This window comes from Megascapheus bottae, chromosome 4 (genome assembly GCF_031878675.1).
Source record: "Megascapheus bottae isolate mThoBot1 chromosome 4, mThoBot2.hap1, whole genome shotgun sequence".
Classification (NCBI taxonomy): Eukaryota; Metazoa; Chordata; class Mammalia; order Rodentia; family Geomyidae; genus Megascapheus; species Megascapheus bottae.
Genome location: NC_143512.1, coordinates 14,508,942 through 14,528,766, shown reverse-complemented (window position 1 = coordinate 14,528,766; position 19,825 = coordinate 14,508,942). Strand labels below are relative to the sequence as shown.

Below are 19,825 nucleotides of genomic sequence, written 5' to 3'. Positions count from 1 at the left end.
GAAGGAAGGAAGGAAGTTAAAGAAGGAGAAAGAACAAAAAACAATATCAAAAAGAGAACAGTGTTGGGAGTGTGGTCTAGTGGTAAAGTGCTTGCCCTATATGAAGCCCTGGGTTCCATTCTTCAGTACCATATACACAGAGTAAGCCAAGAATGGTGCTGTGGCTCAAGTGGTAGAGTGTTAGCCTTGAGTAAAAGTACTCCGGGACAGTACCCAAACTTTTGGATTGGGAAAAAGAAGTAAGATATAGGCAAAGATACTGGCCTTCACTGGGACCTCATCAGGGTAAAATTAGATGGGAAGTGGGCCCATTGCAGGAATATGTGACAGTGTATAAAATGAGCTTTGACTTTTACCTTTTGCACACTTAATGAAATGGGAAATAAGTTCCTTCTAGGGAAGGTTATTTTAGAAGTGTGGAAAGAAGACATGTGGGCCAGGAGTTTGGCCTAGTGATAGAGTGCTTGCCTCTCATGCATGAAGACCCAGGTTGATTTCTTAGTACCACATACCTAGGAAAAAGCCAGAAATGGTGCTGTGACTCAAGAGGTAGAGCTCTAACCTTGAGAAATCCCAAGGACAGTGCTCAGATCCTGAGTTCAAGGCCCAGAACTGGCAAGAGAGAGGGGAGGAGGAAGGGAGAGGGAGAAGAAGAGAGGTGGGGAGGGAATAGGGAGAGGGAGAGGAAAGAGAGAGAGAGTAGGGGGAGAGAGAGGAGAGGGGGGGGGGAGTGTACCAAAAAACTGTATCATGACTATTGGACAACATTTTTTGTTCATGTGCATCAGTATTAATGCTTAAACTAAGTACCTTGAACTCTCAACTTTTTTTTTTTTTAATTAATAGCTGGTATTCTACTGCTTCAGTCTTCTGTTTCCAACTTTATGCCAGGAAATAAGTTTCTTCTAGTGAAAGTTAATTGGTGGATAAGTGTCTAGAGAATTTTCTACCCAATGTGGCTTTGAGCTTGGATCTTCAGATCTCAGCTTCCTCGGTGCACTACTGGTACCAGCTCTACTGAATAATATTAGGTCCACTGGAGGTAGAAAAGTATGACTTTGAGGGTGAGGGTGACTTTTTTTTCTAGTCACATTTTTTACTTTTTTTTTTTTTTTTTTTTTTTTTTTGTGGGACATGGGGCTTGAATTCTGCCTGGGCACTGTCCCTGAGCTCTTCAGCTCAAGGCTACCCTTGAGCCAAGATCCATTTCCTGTTTTCTAGAGGTTAGTTGGAGATAATAATCTTGGGTCCTTTTGTGCCTCCGATGATTTTGAACCTTGATCCTCAGATCTCAGCCTCCTGAGTAGCTAGGATTACAGTCATCTAGTCACATTCTAGTGTAGGTGTGGAACAGGTGGATAGGGAAACAAGTATGTGTACACTGAACATTCAACTAATTTTGTCATTTCTTTTTAAAATGCAGTATTAATAGTTGTTTATTTAGCATTTACATTGTATCAGGTGTTATATATAATCTCAAGATGACTTAGAATATATGTTGGGCTATCCATCTATGTATATCTGTATATAACATACATTTTTTTTTTTTCCCCAGTCCTGGGCTTGAGCTCAGGGCCTGAGCACTGTCCTTGGACTTTCTCAAGGCTAGAGCTCTACCACTTGAGCCTCAGCACCACTTCTGGCTTTTTTCTATGTATGTGGTACCAAGGAATCGAACCCAGGTCTTCATGCATACTAGGCAAGCACTTTAACCACTAGGCCAAACTCCCAGCCCCTGTATATAACATACATTTTATGAGTGTCTTGAGTAACCATAGGTTTGGGTATCTGGGGCTGGAAAGTGAAGCCTAAAACCATTCCCCTTCATATCTTAAGGGACAACACTATTTAACTTGTCTACTTTCCCATCTCAGGTTGATCTTCACCCGAAAAGGGGTACTTCGTGTGGAGGGGTTTCTAAGCCCTCAGCAAAGTGACCCTGACGCTATGAACCTGTGGATTCCCTCTTCCTCCTTAGCAGAAGGGATAGATCTAGAAACCTCAAAATACATCCTTGCCAATGTTGGGGACCAGTTTTGTCAGCTCGTAATGTCCGAGAAGGAGGCCATGATGATGGTAGAACCACATCGTAAGACCTATTATTTATCTTCCATACATTCCTACTTGGAAATTTTTATTTTCTTTCTTTTAAAGGGAGATTGGTGGGAGTAGAGGTTGACATTTTCTATGGTGAGAGCCATGAGACTTCTTTTTGTAGCAACCTATAGCTAACGTCTTAACTATATCCACTATATCTCATTGTTTCAGTCTTTGATGATTAACAAGCCAAAAACGTTATCTCTGCTTCTACTTCATTTTTGTCAAACAGCTACCATAGGATATATTTAGATCGCCATTTGGATTCGATTCACCTTGACTATTTTAGTTTGTTTTGAACAAATTTCTATTAGTAAGCAATACAGTGATTTGTTAATAGATGAGGTGCTACTTTAGTGCCACATTTTCCTGTAGAATCTACTTTATTAATATTCTAAGCCTATGAGATACTATATTTTCAGATCAAGAATAATCATACTTTGAAATTGTGCCCTAAATTTCCAGAGAAGACTCTTCCTATTTCAATTTTCCACAATTGAAAATTTTATATTATGGTTTGGTTTTTTTGTTTTTGTTTTTGAGAAAAATCTTTGCTCTATATGTTGTCCAAGCTTGCTTTGAATTAATGATTCTTCTGCCTCTAGCCCTAAGACTTTACAGTATCTTTTTTTTGGGGGGGGGGGAGGGTCATGGGGCTTGAACTTAGCCTGGGCACTGTCCCTGAGCTCTTCAGCTCAAGGCTACCACCCTACCCTTGAGCCAAGCCCCATTCCCCATTTTCTAGAGGTTAATTGGAGATAAGAGTCTCAGGTCCTTTTGTGCCTGGGCTGGCTTTGAACCTTCATCCTCAGATCTCAGCCTCCTGAGTAACTAGGATGACTGGCATGAGCCACCGCACTTGGCTGACTTTACAGCATCTTAAGTGACAAATTGTAACAATCATTTCCTATTGACCTATGTTCTCTTATCTGAAGTATTTGGAATGCTATAAATTCCTTGCATTTTGTTACTCTTATGATGGAAACAAACATTGTGAATCTTTCAATTTTATTGCTAGACAAAATGAGTGGATAGGGATCAGTGGATGTGGGGTCTTTTGCTATATAAATCAATGCCTTCTTTGTTCCACCAGAGAAAGTGGCATGGAAACGAGCTGTGCGTGGTGTTCGGGAAATGTGTGATGTATGTGAAACAACTCTCTTCAATATCCACTGGGTTTGCCGCAAATGTGGATTTGGAGTCTGCCTTGACTGTTACAGGCTCAGGAAAAGCCGTCCACGTAGTGGTAAGGAAATACATTGTTCAATGCAGTTCTTAAAGTAAGCTGAAGGTGTGTATTGAGAGTTGGAAATTGAAGCAGATACCTGAGGTTCAAGCTTGTAATCCTTGCTACCCAGGAGGCTAAGATCCAGAGGATAGTAGTTTGAAGCCAGCCTGGGGAAAAAAATAAAACTCTTTTGTTGTTTGTTTTTATTGTTCTGGGTTTTTTTTTTTAAGCTAAAACCTATTTTTTAAAATTATTATAAAAGTGATGTACAAAGTGTTTTACAGTTACATAAGCCAGATAAAGAGTACAGTAAAGACCTAGGCATCGATGGCTCATGCCTGTAATCCCAGCTACTCAGAATGTTGAGATTGGAGGGTTGTGATTCAAAGCTATCCTGGGCACGAGAGTCTGTAAGACTCTTATCTCCAAATAACCACCAGAAAACAAGAAGTGGCACTGTGGCTCAAGTGGTATGGCACTAACCTTGAGCTGAAGAGCTCAGAGACCAGGCCCAGAGTTCAAGCCCCATGACTGAACAAAAAAAAGAAAAAAAAAATACACTTTTGCGCCAAGGAGTGTGGCTTAGTGGTAGAGTGCTTGGCCTCACATGCATGAAGCCTTGAGTTTGATTCCTCAGCACTACATGTACAAAAAAGCCAGAACTGGTGCTATAGTTCAAGTGGTAGAATGCTAGCCTTGAGAAAGGTCAGGGACAGTACCCAGGCCCTAAGTTCAAGCCCCAGAACTGGCCAAAAAAAAAGCCAGGTGCTGGTGGCTCACACCTATAATCCTAGCTACTCATGAGGCTAAGATCTGAGGATCAGGATTCAAAACCAGCCCGGGTACAGAAAGTTCGTGAGACTCTAATCTCCTATTAACTACCAGAAAACTGGAAGTGGAGCTGTAGCTGTAGCTCAAGGGGTAGGGCAGTAGCCTTGAGCTGAAGATCTCAAGGACAGTACCAGGCCCCAGAGTTTAAGTCCCACTATCGAAAAAAAAAGAAGAAGAAGAAGAAAGAAAGAAAAAGACTCATATCTAGAATAGCCAGCAAAAACTCAGACTGATAATTAGAAAGAATAATTTAATGTCATTTGCAGGGAAATGGATGGACCTAGAACAAATCATATTAAGTGAAGTAAACCAAGTTCATAGAGACAAATGTCCCATGTTTCCTCTCCTAGTATGTATTTTAAATGGGAACATGATAAATTATACAAGATTCTAGGCGTCACACAGTGAGACCAAAGGAGAATACTCTTAGGAAAGTAAAACAAGGACAGTGCCAAGCCCTGAGTTCAAGCCCCAGAAGACGCACACACACAAATAATAATGAGGATGAGTGGGAAAAATAAAATAACCTTTTTTTGGTATGTATGCTAGTACTAGAGTTTGAATTCAAAGCCTTACATTGTTGCTTGGCTTTTTTGTTCAAGGCTGGTGTTCTACTACATGAGCCACACTCTACTTCCAGCTTATGGCTGGATAACTGGAGAAAAGAGGCTCTGATGAACCTGCCTTGACTGGCTTTGGTCCTTGACCCTCAGATCTCAGCCTCCTGAGTAGTAGGATTATAGATGGGAGCCACTGCGCCCAGCACTGACTGTTTCTTGAGTGCTGAGATTACAGGTGTATACTACCACATCCAACCTAACAGTGACTTTTGTTGCTGTTGTTGTTTAAATTTACTTACAAGAGTTTATGCTACTTACTTCTACATCCTAGTATACCAGCTTCAGTATCTTGGACTAGTTACTTAAGCCATCAAAACTTCAGTTTCCTTGTCTATAATACACAGATAATATCCTTATTATCCTCATAGTAATTATTGAGTTATTATGAGTTTAAATGAGTAATGAAATGTCATGAGTAGTAAATGAGTTTTTGTCTACAAATGGTTGTCTAGGACCTGATAGCCACTAGGTACTCCATAAATGTTAGCTGTTATAGTCTTTCACTCCCGCCCATTAAAGATTTAGCTGCTACAAGAATTGCCCTTCTATTATAAATAACAAGAAAACTGGGTAAAATATACGAAATCCTAGTTTCAGACATGGCCAGTCAGACATTGAACTGTGACCCTTGAGAGAAAGAAACAAATAAGGAATTTCTCACAATTCCTCCCAGGGGCAGCTTTCAGCTATTAGCACAGGGAAAACTCCTTGCCTCAATATGAGTCCCAGTATGCCTCATGAACACAGATGTAATTATCTTTCATAAAATCTAAGCAAATTTAAGTGTAGAGCTATATAGAAAGAATAATGATTGCCAGGTGCCTGTAATCCTAGCTACTCAAGAGACTGAGATCTGAGGATCGCAGTTCAAAGCCAGAGCGGGCACTAAAGACCCAGAGCCTCTTATCTAAATTAATCACTAGAAAACTGGAAGTAGCACTATGGCTCAAGGCATAGTGTGGTAGCCTTGAGCTGAAGAGCTCAGAGACAGCGCCTAGGCCCAGAGTTCAAGTCCCACGACTGAACAGAAACTTTTAAAAAGGAGGGGCTGGGAACATGGCCTAGTGATGGAGTACTCACCTAGACCTGTGTTTCATTCCTTGGTACCAGCCACATACCAGAAAAAGCCAGAACAGGTGCTGTGGCTCAAATGGTAGAAAACTAGCCCTGAGAAAGTCCAAGGACAGTGGCCAGGCCCTGAGTTCAAGCCCCAGAACTGGCCAAAAAAAAGGGGGCGGGGATCCAAAATGCAGGTTAAATATCCCTTTTTTTTAAAAAAAAAATGTGTACACAACAAATGTTTCAGATTTTAGTTTTTAGATTTTGCAAACTTTGTCATATACTTTACAGAATGCTATAAGGATTGACTTGGGATTTAGCTCAACTATAAAGCATTGCCTAGCGTGCACAAATTCCTGAAACTTAAGTGCTTCTCAGTTCAAAACAGTTTGAACACACAGTTTTATTTTGTTTTTTAAGTTACCGTTGTTCTCTTTAACATAAGAAGATGAGACCCTTAGGGTTTTGAAACTTCCTCTCGGTGAGAGGAATCCACCTTATAACCCTCATAAGTGAAAGCATTAATTTCTGTTTCAGAGACAGAGGAAATGGGTGATGAAGAGGTTTTCTCCTGGTTAAAATGTGCAAAGGGGCAGTCTCATGAGCCAGAGAACCTCATGCCCACACAGATCATCCCTGGTACAGGTACGAACATTTCTTTCATAGATTTGGTTGGGGGAGGGGGACTGTGTTTTACTTAGTTTGGTTTCGGTTTTGTGGTGCTGAGGATTGAATACTAGAAAAGTGCTTCTACCACTCATTTATATCCCCAGCCTAAAACAAAAAAAAGTAGTTTTGAGATATTCACAATCCTATAAAATTTGGTGAAATGATTTTTAATTACACCTGGTAAAATGACTTTTTTAATTTTTATCTTATTTTATTATTTGTGTGTGTGTGTGGTCATGGGGCTTGAACTCTGGGTCTGGGCACTGTACCTGAGCTCTTTAGCCTCAAGGCTACTGCCCTACTCCTGGGTTTGGGCATTGTCCCTGAGTTCTTCAGCTCTAGGTTACCATCCTACCCCTGGAGCCACAGCCCCACTTCCACTTTTCTAGTGATTAATTGGAGATAAGAGTCTCACTGTCTTTAGTGCCCAGGCTGGCTTTGAACCGAGATCCTCAGATCTCAGCCTCTTGAGTAGCTAGGATTACAGGCATGAGCCATCATGCCCAGCTTGAAATGACTTTTTTTTTTTTTTTTTTTTTGCCACTTCTGGGGCATGAACTCAACTCAGGCCTGAGTGCTATCCTTGGGCTTTCTCAAGGCTAGAGTTCTACCCCTTGAGTCACAGCCCCATTTCCAGCTTTTTCTAAGTATGTGGTACCGAGGAATCGAACCCAGGTCTTCGTGCAGGCTAGGCAAGCACTCTACCATTAGGCAAAACTCCCAGCCTTGAAATGACTTTTTTAAAAATTAAATTTCACCAGATTTCTCAGAATTTTAATATTAGATATAAATATGAGAGTGCATACAGCCACTGCATGTTCTGCTCCACCTTGTCAGATACTCTTTTCTTCACTTTGAAAGCTTAGAACATTCCTTAGATCCTGTGTAACTCACTGCTTCCAAATGAGGGCTTCCTGGGTGCTTGGTAGGATGCCTGCTCTGTGCTGGTTTAAGCATGTTAAATGTACATGTACATGTGCAATTTGCATTGATTATTTATTTATTTATTTATTTATTTTGGTCAGTTGTGGGGCTTGAACTTAGGGCCTGGGAGCTATCTTCAAACCTCTTTGTGCTTAAGGCTAGTGGTTTACCACTTGAGCAAATAGTGCCACTTCCAGTTTTTGAGTGGTTCATTGGAGATAAGAATCTCAGAGTAACTTTTCTGCCTGGGCTAACTTCAAACTTCAATCCTCAGATCTCAGCTTCCTGTGTAACTAGGATTACAGATGTGAGCTACTGGTGCCTGGCTACACTGATTTTTTTAACTTTTTTTTGTTGTTATTGTTGATAAGTATAGTTGACAATAAAATTTACAGTATTTTACTCTTTCAAAGCATTTTTTTCTTTTTTTTCTTTTTTTTTGGTCAGTCCTGGAGCTTTTACTCAGGGTCTGGGCACTGTCTCTGAACTTCTTTTAAGCCTGGTTGGTGCTCTATCATTTGAGGGACAGTGCCACTTCCAGATTTTTCTATTTATGTAGTACTGAGGAATCAAACCTAGGGTTTCACGCATGCTAGGCAAACACTCTACACTAAACCACATTCCCTGCCCAGTATTTATACTCATACCCATTAAGAAGTCCATCCCTAGAATTTAGAGAATTTCTTGTAATGTTTGCTAGAGAAGACAGTGTGGCTTAGTGGTTAGAAGACACAGAGCATTAGAACTAAGCTTAACCTATGTTGGAATCTTCATACTTCCATTTACCAATTTTATATTCCTGAGCAAATGACTTAAATTATCAGTTTGAGGTTTATCACTAAAATATAAGAATAAAAGCATTTACAGCTGAACACCCGGTGGTTTACACAATATTCTTAACTATTCAGGAGGCTGAGAACTAAGAATCAAGATTTGAGCAGAAAAGTTCATGAGAGACTGTTATCTCCATTTAACCATCAAAAAGCTAGAAGTGGAAGTACAGTAGTGACTCAAGTGGTAGAACTCTAGCCTTGAGAAAGAAGCTCAAGACAGCATTCAGGCCCAGACTTCAAGCCCCAGATGGCACGTGCGCGCATGCACACACACACAAACACACAAACACACATATACAGAGCAGTTACAACAGTAAAATATTGGTAAGGAAATAAGAAACCCTAGTACAACACATGGCACATACAGATGTACTGATAAACTGTTATCTATTATTCTAGCTCTTTACAATATTGGAGACATGGTACATGCTGCTCGAGGCAAGTGGGGAATTAAAGCAAATTGCCCTTGTATTAGTCGGCAAAACAAATCTGTTTTAAGACCTGCTGTCACCAATGGGATGTCACAGGTAAGTAGTATATGTAGATATAAATGAGTAAAGCAAAGTTGGGCGCAGTGACCCACGCCTGTAATCCTAGCTACTCAGGAGGCTGAGATCTGAGGATCTCAGTTCAAAGCCAGCCCGGGCACTAAAGTCTGAGAGATTCTTATCTTCAATTAACCACTAGAAAATGGGAAATGAGGCCATGTCTCAAGGGGTAGGACAGTAGCCTTGAGCTGAAGAGCTCAGGGACAGTGACTAAGCCTAGTGTTCAAGCCCCATGACCCCCCCCCCCCCCAAAAAAAAAGTAAAGCATTAATTCTTGGTACCAAGAAATGCCCTATTTTCAACAATGTTCAGGCTTTATAAGTTTCTGGAAAAATGGGAATGGGGAAACATTTGTAGAGAAAGCCTCAAAATACGTACTCAAGGGATATTTCCTCTCTCTGATGTACTTTTTTATTCATTTTTTCTTTTCTTTTTTTTCCACTCCTGGGCTTGAGCTCAGAGCCTGAGCACTCTCCTTGGACTTTCTTAAGGCACTACCACTTGAGCCTCAAGTACTCTACCATTAGGCCAAACTCTCAGCCCCTGACTATTATTTTAAACAAGTTTTTTGCTTGGTTGCTTTTTGTTTGTTTCTGGTTTTTAGTTTTCTTTTATGTTTGCTTTTGGTGCTACTCCTGGGGATTGGACTCTGGGATCTATCCCTGAGATTTTTTGCTCATAGCTAGTTAAGTGGGGCTTTGAACTTCGATTCAAACCTCAGCTTCCCAAGTAGGTTTCTTGTTTTTTGTTTTTGTTTTTGTTTTTTGCCAGTCCTGGGGTTTCAGCTTTGCCTGAATGCTGTTCCTAATCTTTTTGTTCAATGCCAGCACTCTACCACTTGAACCACAACTCCACTTCCAGCTCTCTTGGTAGTTTATTGGAGATAAGTGTTTCAGAGACTTTCCTGCTGGGCTGGCTTCTAACCAAAATCCTGAGATCTGAGACTCTAGGGTAGCTAGGATTACAGGTATGAGCTACTGGCACCAGGCTTGGGGTTTTGGTTTATAAAGAACCTGTCAAGCCAGGCACTTGTAAAAAGCACGTCCAGCTTTTTCTGTTTACGTGATATTGAGGAATTGAATCCAGGGCTTCATGCATGCTAAGTACTCTACCACCAGGCCACACTCCTGGTACCCTGCTTACTTTTTTAATGGACTTCATGGTTGATTATAAGGGGCATAGAGATGCTAATTCAGTAGAGTTGAAATATCAGTAGAGCAAATAATTTTAAAAATTCAGTAATAGTAGCGTATTGACCATGTATTATATACTTATGTGCCAGAAACAGGCTAAGGCCTTTGCATATACTCTCATTTAATCCCAAGAACAATTTTATGAATCAATGATTTTTCCACTGGAAAGAAATTTTAGACTTTTTGTTTTTTGTTTTGTTTTTGTTTTTTGTTGCAGTACTGGGGCATGAACTCAGGACCTGGCGCTCTACCAGTTAAGCCACAACTTCACTTCCAGGGTTTGCTGGTTAATTGGAGATAAACGTTTCACAGACTTTCCTGCTCAGGCTACTTTGAACCCCAATCCTTAAATCTTATCCTCTTGAGTAGCTGAGATTGCAGTAATGAGACGGGAAGGCCTAGCTAATATTTACTGATTATCTATTGTAGAAATAATTTTAGTGATGCTAAATATTTAATTTTAGTTTTAATTACTTTGTTTTTTAGGACATAACCTAGATTCTGGCATATTGTAAAATTCAACAAATGCATGTTGGATGAAATAACAGTTTATGGGGACAGTATCAGGTTTTTCTTCCCAGACCTATATAACATCAGCAGCCATTGCCAGTCATGTTTACTTTTCTGTATCCAACTCACCACTCTAAACATGCTTCTAACCAGCACTTTGTATGCTTTAGCTTCCTAGCATAAACCCTAGTGCCTCTTCTGGAAATGAAACTACCTTCTCAGGAGGAGGAGGAACTACAGCAGTAACAACACCAGAGCCTGACCATGTTCCCAAAGCTAACAGCACTGACATCAGATCAGAAGAGCCCCTGAAAGCAGATGGTTCAGCATCAAATAGCAATAGTGAGCTAAAAGCCATCAGGGCCCCGTGCCCGGACACTGCTCCTCCTTCTTCTGCCCTGCATTGGTTGGCAGATTTAGCAACTCAAAAGGCAAAAGAAGAAACAAAAGGTAAGATAACAACTTCTGTCCTTTCTGTGAGGAGTCCTTAGATTATTTTCAAACTCAGACATTACCATCCACATTTGTGAAATATGCTCATTGCTTTCTGTGGCTGGTCAAATAAAAGGAGGAAATGTCTTTCAGTTTCTTTCTAGAAGAAGAGCTATTTTAAAAATGCATGTATGTGGGCCCTCCCCTCGACATCCTTAGTCAGAATTGGTGCAAGGTTTTTAACAAGCTTTCCAGGTGGTTCTTTCCTGGAGCCATAATTTAGAGCTAGGTTTAAAGCAGTAGTTTAAAATGGGAATTGTTAAAATGGGAGTAAGACTAACAATCTCCATTTTTAACAAACACTCCATATGAATACAAGTATTCTGAAGATTTACTTTTCTAAGTATTAGAAAGTGAAAAATCTATAGGAACAAAAGGAAATATATGCAATTTCCCCCCCCCTCTCGTTTTTTTTTTTTGTTTTTTTTTTTTTGTTTTTTTGCCAGTCCTGGGGCTTGAACTCAGGGCCTGGGCACTGTCTTTGGGCTTTCTCAAGGCTAGTACTCTACTACTTGAGCCACAGCACAATTTCTGGCTTTTTCTGTGTATGTGGTACCAAGGAATAAAACCCCAGGCTTCAGACATGCTAGGCAGGCACTCTACCACTAGACCACACTCATGTGCAGTTTGTATCAGGAAAAGTAGGAGAATTTTCATTGGTCTTGAGACCTCCTTGTTAGGCTTGGCCAAGATAAATCTTACTCAGTTTGTGGGCCACTTAGCTAATTTTTAGGAATCAATTGCTGGATGTTCCTTACTGTGCCTAATACTATTCCTGGTTATGTTCTTACAGAAGCAGGGTCCCTGAGGTCGGTGCTCAATAAAGAGTCTCATTCACCCTTTGGGCTGGACTCATTCAACTCTACTGCAAAAGTCTCTCCATTGACTCCAAAGCTTTTTAACAGTCTGTTACTGGGTCCCACTGCCTCTAACAACAAAACTGAGGGCTCCAGCCTTCGAGACCTCCTTCACTCCGGGCCTGGAAAACTTCCTCAAACCCCCTTGGACACAGGCATACCCTTTCCCCCGGTCTTCTCTACATCCTCAGCAGTAAGTATCCTCTCTACCACTCTAGCCTTTGCTGTTTTTCCATGAAAGAGATCTGATGACTGGGTTGAAGGGTATCCTGGTACATAATTAAGCTGAAAAATCTCACTTAAGTTTTGGGAATTTTTGAGATCTTCTTAAGTAATAACCTTTTTTGTACCATGTTATAAAATCAGGAAAAGTATTGACATTGATGTTATTTAGTCACCACCAGAAAAGTTACTACATTTATCCACTTAATTTTCTTTCAGACATTCATTTTTTTAACCTTAGCAGTGTATACACAGTATACTCTAGGAATATCTGAGGGGGTAACAGTATGCCTTTAACACATCTAGATATGCCCATGTACCTGCTCTCCATAGTGTTTATCCCTTGACCATTGGCATCTCCTGAGCAACTGCTTATCCCAAAAATGCTAGACTCATTTGCAACTTCCTTCTTTTTTATTTCATATATAATTTGTAATCAAATCCTTCATTTGATCTTCAAATCTATTCATAATCCAACTATTTCTCAACAGATCTACTTTCTTTCGATCTGAGCATCCTCTGTTGCCTAAACTTTTGTGATAAATTCTTTATACATCCCCTCCTTTCTTCTCTACAATCTGTTTTCAACACAGAAGTAATTCTTTTACAATGTGAGTCAAATCAGGCCACCTATATCTAAAATCCTACAAAGTCTTCATATTTCTTTCACAAGCTGATTTTCTGGTGTGTCTGTATGTGCATATGTGCGCGTACACACACCCCCACGTGCCAGTTCTTAACTCAGGGCCTAGATGCTGTCCTTGAGCTTTTTTGCTCAAAGCTAGCACTCTTATCACATGAGCCACAGCTCTACCTACTCTCCAGCTTTTTGGTGATTAGTTGAAAATAGAAGTCTCACAGAGGCTAGGAATGTGGCTTAGTGGTAGAGTGCTTACCAGCATGCAGAAGCCCTGGGTTTGATTCCTTAGTACCACATAAACACAAAAAGCCAGAAGTGGTGCTGTGGAGTCTCATACACATTTCCTGCCTGAACTGGCTTCAGATCAAAATCCTCAGATCTCAGCCTCTTGCTAGGATTACAGGCATGAGACTTTACAGTAGATTTCAAGGCTTTGACAGTTTCTCTTTAACTCTCCTCTCTGGCTTTACTCGTCTTCCTCTTGTCCACTTTGTTCTAGCCATTCTACCCTTCTTGGGTTTGTTTGTTTGTTTTCTTTGTTTGTTTGTTTGCTTGCCAGTCCTGGGCTTGAGCTCAGGGCTTAAACCCTGTCCTTGGACTTTCTCAAGGCTAGAGCTCTACCACTTGAGCCTCAGCACCACTTCCGGCTTTTTTCTATGTATGTGGTACCGAGGAATTGAACCCTGGTCTTCGTGCATGCTAGGCAAGCACTCTACCACTAGGCCAAACTCCCAGCCCCTTCCCTTCTTGTTTTTGAACATAGCATGCTTCCTCTGGTCTTTGTACTTGTTATATCATTCACCTAGAATTTCCTTCTTCTTTTTTATTTTAGTTTGGTCAGTTATGGGACTTGAACTCTGGGCCTGGGCGCTGTCCCTGAGCTCTTCAGCTCAAGGGTACCTCCCTATTCCTGGAGCCACAGCACCACTTCCAGTTTTCTATTGGTTAAATGGCGATAAGAGTCTCACAGACTTTAGTGCCTGGGCTAGCTTTGAACCTTGATCCTTAGATCTCAGCCTCCTGAGTAGCTTGGATTACAGGCATGAGCCACCACACCTGGCCTTTTTTTTTTTTTTTTGGTCAGTCTTGGGGCTTTAACTCAGGGCCTGGACTCTGACCTTGAGCTCTTTTGTTCAAGACTATCACTTTACCACTTCAAACCATAGGGCCATTTCTGGTTTTCTGGTAGTTAATTGGAGATGAGTCTCACAGGGACTTTTCAGTCCCAGCTGGTTTTGATCCTCAGATCTCAGCCTCCTGAGTAGCTAGGACTACAGGCATAAGCAACTAGTGCCCAGCTTCATATAGTCTCATCTGCCACATTATAGCTTTTCCCTGTTATTTTTTTTCATAGCACATATAACTGTCTGACCTACATACATTGTTTTGTTTTAGTTTCTGTCTCTTTCCTCTCCTAAAGACATTTTTTTACTCACTAATAATATCACTAGTGCGATGGTGTCTGATCTTTAGTCATATTTAATAAGCTTTGTTGAATGAATTAATCCACACGGTATAAAATTTAAGAAATACAAAGAGTTTCCTTCTTGTTCTCAAGCATCTCCTTTCTGGAGATTACCATTGTTCTTGGTGTTATTTTTCAGAAATACTGTCCTGTATATAGTTTTTCCCCTTTTTATACAAATACATTACAACTTGCTTTCCTGTTTTTTTAGTTTATATATCTTGCAGGTTATTTCAAATAAATATATGAATGTGGTTTATAGTTTACGTATAATTAATGACTAAAATTTGGCATACTATGGTTGATTGAGCGAGCCTGTACAATTTGGATTGTTTCCTCTTTTTGATAAGTGATTTATAGAAATAATTATTTTGTTATATTTGTAATTGTTCTTTTTCTTACTTTTCTCAGAGTGTTATATGAATACATTTTTGTATAATAATCAAATTTACAAAAGTCTATCCCCTCTTCCATTCTGTGACCTTACAAATGTCACTTTTATTTTTGAGCCTGAGCTTTTCCATCAGCTGAAACAAATGAGAAATACTCAGTGGCATGGTAGTGGGTAAGAATTGGAAAGTATCCAATTCCTCTGTTAATGTAGAAACCTACCACTTTGATTGATCTCTTCAGTTACTTTATTGAAGTACCCTATCCCTTGGGCATGTAAAGCCAGAAAAAAAAAAAAGTAGCCATCCTCTCCCCCCGCTTGCCAAACTAAATGATCTTTTTGAAATAAGTTATTCATGTGTCCCAACATAGCAACTCGTATTCTCATAGTGTCTTGGGTTCTGCTCATGTGCTTCTTCATATAATGCTGTGAGTTTCCACTCCAGTGCTTCTTTCAATAATGCCCCAGATACCTGCTCACTTAATGAAAAGAGCTGGATTGGCACATACACAAATCATTAAGCAGTTAGCCCCAAGCCAAAGGGAAGAAATATGGGAGGAAACCCATACTATAGAATTGCCCTCCAAGAGGAAGATCTTTTTTGTGTTTTCTTGTGTTTTTATGCTGGTTCTGGGGCGTGAACTCTGGGTCCCGGTGCTGTCCTGAGCTTCTTTTGCTCAAGGCTTAAGCCACAGCTCCACCTCCAGCTTTTTGGGGGTAGATTATTAGAGATGAGTTTCACAGACTTTTCTGTCCAGGCTGGCATTTAACTGCAATCTGCAGATCTCAGCCTCCTGAGTAGCTAGGATGATAGGCCACTGGTGCCCAGCTGAAATCGTTGTTTGTTTTTCTTTTAATGCTCTTATCCTGGTGCCTCAGTCAAGCTTACCTGATGAGTTTGTGTCTGGTAGGGTGCGAAGAACAAGGCCAGTCTACCAAACTTTCTTGACCACATCATTGCCTCAGTGGTAGAAAATAAGAAAACCTCAGATGCTTCAAAGCGGGCCTGCAACTTGACTGACACCCAAAAGGAGGTGAAGGAAATGGTGATGGGGTTAAATGTTCTGGACCCCCATACTTCCCACTCCTGGCTTTGTGATGGGAGGCTTCTGTGTCTCCATGATCCCAGCAACAAAAACAATTGGAAGATTTTCCGAGAGTGTTGGAAGCAAGGTCAGGTAAGCAAACATAAATAGTTCCCAGAGCCAGCTGCATATCTGCCTACTGCAGATCCCAAGATAATCCCAGCCTCTAGGAGGATTTTTCCTTTAGACATATAGGTATTCTTGCTGCTACTTTTGTCCTGGATTTTTTAAATCAAGGAGATTTCTGAACATAGATTATATGAGGTTGGAGTACTTCTAGATTTATTTTAGTTTGTTTTGCTTTTATTTTTGGCAGTATCTTGGCTTGAACTCAAGGACTCCTTTGGCTGTCACATTTAAGCCATTTCTCCAGCCCTGCTTTTTTGCTAGTTTTTGGAGATTAAGTCTCATGGACTTTTCTGCCCAGGCTGGCCTTTTACTCAGCCTCCTGAGTAGAGGTCTAGGCATGAGCCACAGCTGCCTGGTTTGTGTTCTGAAAAGGACAGGTGAAATTCCTGCATTTCACTGCCATTGATGGCACCTTTGGAGAAGAATCTTTTAAGTTTGCTACTGGGTAGGATAGAGGTGTGGGTGACAAAGGGTAGTACTTTTTCAGATGTTTGAGAGCCCCAGAAATTTATCTAATAGAATAATGACACGATGATTCATACACCTTCACAATACGAAAAAAGATGTTTTCAAAGTTTAATTTGTCAGCTTTTGGTCCTTTCATCTCAAAAATAATGGTAGATATCAGAGCAATAGCAGTGGCATGCCTCACAGGGTAACCATATGGCAAGAGACAGTTTCCATTCACTTTAATAGATGTATAGAAATCCAGAGATTATAATACTGGAAAAGAACAGTAGGTTTTCATAGAGAAGAGCATTCCTTAGGAAGCTAACAGTAGTTCCTAGATAGCTCTGATCATAATTATTTTATTTTCACAGCCAGTGCTGGTTTCAGGAGTACATAAAAAGCTCAAGTCTGAACTCTGGAAGCCAGAAGCCTTTAGCCAGGAATTTGGAGACCAGGATGTGGACTTGGTGAACTGCAGGAACTGTGCAATAATTTCTGATGTGAAAGTTCGGGATTTCTGGGATGGCTTTGAAATCATATGCAGTAAGTAACTGTTAGATATGCCTTGGGATGTTGGGGTGTTCTCATAGGATTAACGATACCAACTCAAAAGGAACTTGGCAAGGCAAAGTTTGCTTCACAGAAGGGCACATCAGCAGCCAAAACTCTGGCAAGCAAGCAAGCACACAGAGCAGGCAGGCTGCTCACTTACTATCCCTAACCCAGCAGGCTTTACTTCTCTGCTTAGATTGGCTGAGCTCAGGTTTACAATCTACAAAAGGATATGATTTAATTAACAGGAATACGATTGTAACTAAAATTCAAAGCCTCAGGACTGGGAGTTTGGCCTAGTGGTAGAGTGCTTGCCTAGCATGCATGAAGACCCTGGTTTGGTTCCTTGGTACCACATACATAGAATAAGCCAGAAATGGTGCTATGGCTCAAGTGGTAGAGCTCTAGCCTTAAGAAAGCCTAAGGACAATGCTCAGGCCCTGAGTTCAAGCCCCATGACTGGCAAAACGTAAAAAAAAAAAAAAAAAAAAAATTAAATTCAAAACCTTGTAACTGGATATCTTAATTAAAGTGTATCACGAAATGAATGTAGCCAATCAATAAGGACCAAGCCATGTGGCCAAAGCAGAAACTTCTCAGAAAAACAATCCTCACATGATTGACAGGAAGCAACCCACTCTGATAGACAAGATGGCTTTTTACACAATAACTTTGATAACTAGTTGAATGATGGCAGACTAGAAGTCTACACATGCAGCCCTACCTATGAAATTATGTCCTCTTGTTAAGAGGGTCCTGCTATACTGGTGCCAACGATGTAGCTTCCATGGCAACCCTTTAGCTCTCAGAGCAAGTCTTGGCTTCAGCATGTGAACTATGGGATGTGCAGAGCACTTCACTCTGAGGAAAGAAGATACCACAGGATTAAGTAAGGAAAACACAAAGTCCATCTAATTTAATCAGTTACATTAACAGATCTGAAAGAAGAGGTTTTGCCATTGCTCTCACCTGTTAACCTAGCTGCTCAGGAGGCTGAGATCTGAGGATCATGATTTAAAGCCAACCCAAGCAGGAAAGTCCAGGAGACTTATTTTCAACTAACACTGCACGTGCATGCTCGTACACACACACAGTGAAACTGTGGCCCAAGTGATAGAGCACCAGACTTGAGTTTAAAAAAAAAAACAAACTTCAAGAACAGCATGCAAGCTGAGTTCAAGCCCTAGTACCAGCACACAAAAAAAAGAGGGTTTTTGTCTTCTAAAATCTTTAGAATCCAAAATACTGGGCAGCAACCAGCCCAGCAGATGTTTATGCAAGTGCTGTCCTGTCTTCCAGAGCGATTAAGGTCAGAAGATGGGCAGCCAATGGTGCTCAAACTCAAAGACTGGCCTCCTGGGGAAGATTTTCGAGACATGATGCCAACAAGGTTAGTGACTTCCAGTGTACCCATCTTCAGATTTCTTTCTGATTGAAGCAATTACAAAGTAATCACAAAGAAGTGAACTTAACCTCTTCTCTTTCTTCCCTTCTAACAAGCTCAAATCACCATTTTTACCCTTTTGTAGGTTTGAAGATCTGATGGAGAACCTTCCTCTTCCAGAATATACAAAACGAGATGGCAGGCTCAACCTGGCCTCTAGGCTACCCAGCTACTTTGTAAGGCCTGACCTAGGCCCCAAGATGTACAACGCCTATGGTATGGAAGAGGGGCCAGAAATGTACCTTTGGGGGACTATTCTCATTTCACAGATGGACATCTGTGATCAGTTTGTAGAGATGACTGAGGAGGAGTGACAGGTGATAGAGAAGATAGTAGTATCCAGAGTGAGCTGGGCGAGGTGGCTCATGCCTGTAATCCTAGCTACTCAGGATCTGAGTACCGGTTCAAAGCTAGCCCAGGCACTAAAGAACATGAGACTCTTATCTCCAAGTAACCACTAGAAAACGGGAAGTAGGGCTGAGGGGTAAGGCAGTAGCCTGGAGCCAAAGAGTTTAGGGACAACACCCAGGCCCAGGAGTAGGGCAGAAGCCTTGAGCTGAAGAGCTCAGGGATAGCGCCAGGCCCAGAGTTCAAGCTCCATGACCCACCAAAAAAAAAAAAAAAAATAGTATCCAAAGTGGCTTTGAATTGTTTGCTTTTGTTATTAATTATTTGGATACCATCCACATGAGCCTAATACATAACTTATCTATCTCTAGGATTTAAGGAGTCATACTCTGCCAGGAGCTGATGCTCTTGCTTTATAATTCTAGTTACTCAGATAGATCAGTTCTGAAGATTACTGTTCAGAGCTAGCCCTGGAAGAAAAGTTCATGAGACTTTTTTTCCAGTCAGGTATAGGGCTTGAATTCAAGGCCTGGGCACCGTCCCTGAGCTCTTTTGTTCAAGGCTAGCACTCTACCACTTGAGCCACAGTGCCATTTGTTTTTTGTTTTGTTTTGTTTTTTTCTGTTTATGTGGTACTGAGGAATTGAACACAGGGCTTCATGCATATTATACAAGCACTCTACCATTAAGCCACATTCTCAGCCTCTGTTTTGCTTTTCAAGGAGGGACTTTGTTCGTGAGTGTGTGTATGTATGTGTGTGCCAGCCTAGAGTTTGAACTTGAGGCCTGGGAGCTATTCCTAAGCTTCTATGCCCTACCTTTTTAAAGCCACAGCTCTATAACTGGAGGGATTTTTTAAGGAAATTATTAGTCCCTTGTTCAGTGCTAATGATAGTGTCACCCAAACTAGAATTAAACCTTAATCAATATAATAGAAATGATGAAAATCCTTCCTTCCTTCCTTCCTTCCTTCCTTCCTTCCTTCCTTCCTTCCTTCCTTCCTTCCTTCATGTGTGTATGTGTATGTGTATGTCTGTGTCTATATAGATGTCAGGAGATGGAATCCAGTGCTTTAATATATGCTAGGCTGCATCCAACACTGATTTTTTTTGGGGGGTGGGGGTCAGCTCAAGGATAGCACTCTACTACTCTGAGCCACAGCACTACTTTTGGTTTTCCAGTGGTTAATTGGAAATAAGAGTCTCACAGACTTTTGAGCCCAAGGCTGGCTTTGAACC

The 19,825-nt window shown here is 40.9% G+C and overlaps 1 protein-coding gene across 1 annotated transcript in view; it reads left to right on the top strand.

Annotated features, from left to right (window-relative positions):
• Kdm3b (lysine demethylase 3B) overlaps positions 1-19,825 on the top strand; it is a 76,723-nt gene that overhangs the window by 45,850 nt on the left and 11,048 nt on the right. The window contains exons 10-19 of the mRNA XM_090331446.1: positions 1,875-2,089; positions 3,191-3,343; positions 6,373-6,480; positions 8,661-8,788; positions 10,683-10,962; positions 11,798-12,054; positions 15,491-15,757; positions 16,615-16,786; positions 18,095-18,185; positions 18,325-18,455. Of these exons, the coding sequence (XP_090187572.1) occupies positions 1,875-2,089; positions 3,191-3,343; positions 6,373-6,480; positions 8,661-8,788; positions 10,683-10,962; positions 11,798-12,054; positions 15,491-15,757; positions 16,615-16,786; positions 18,095-18,185; positions 18,325-18,455 (1,802 nt within the window). The remainder of the gene's footprint in view (positions 1-1,874; positions 2,090-3,190; positions 3,344-6,372; positions 6,481-8,660; positions 8,789-10,682; positions 10,963-11,797; positions 12,055-15,490; positions 15,758-16,614; positions 16,787-18,094; positions 18,186-18,324; positions 18,456-19,825) is intronic.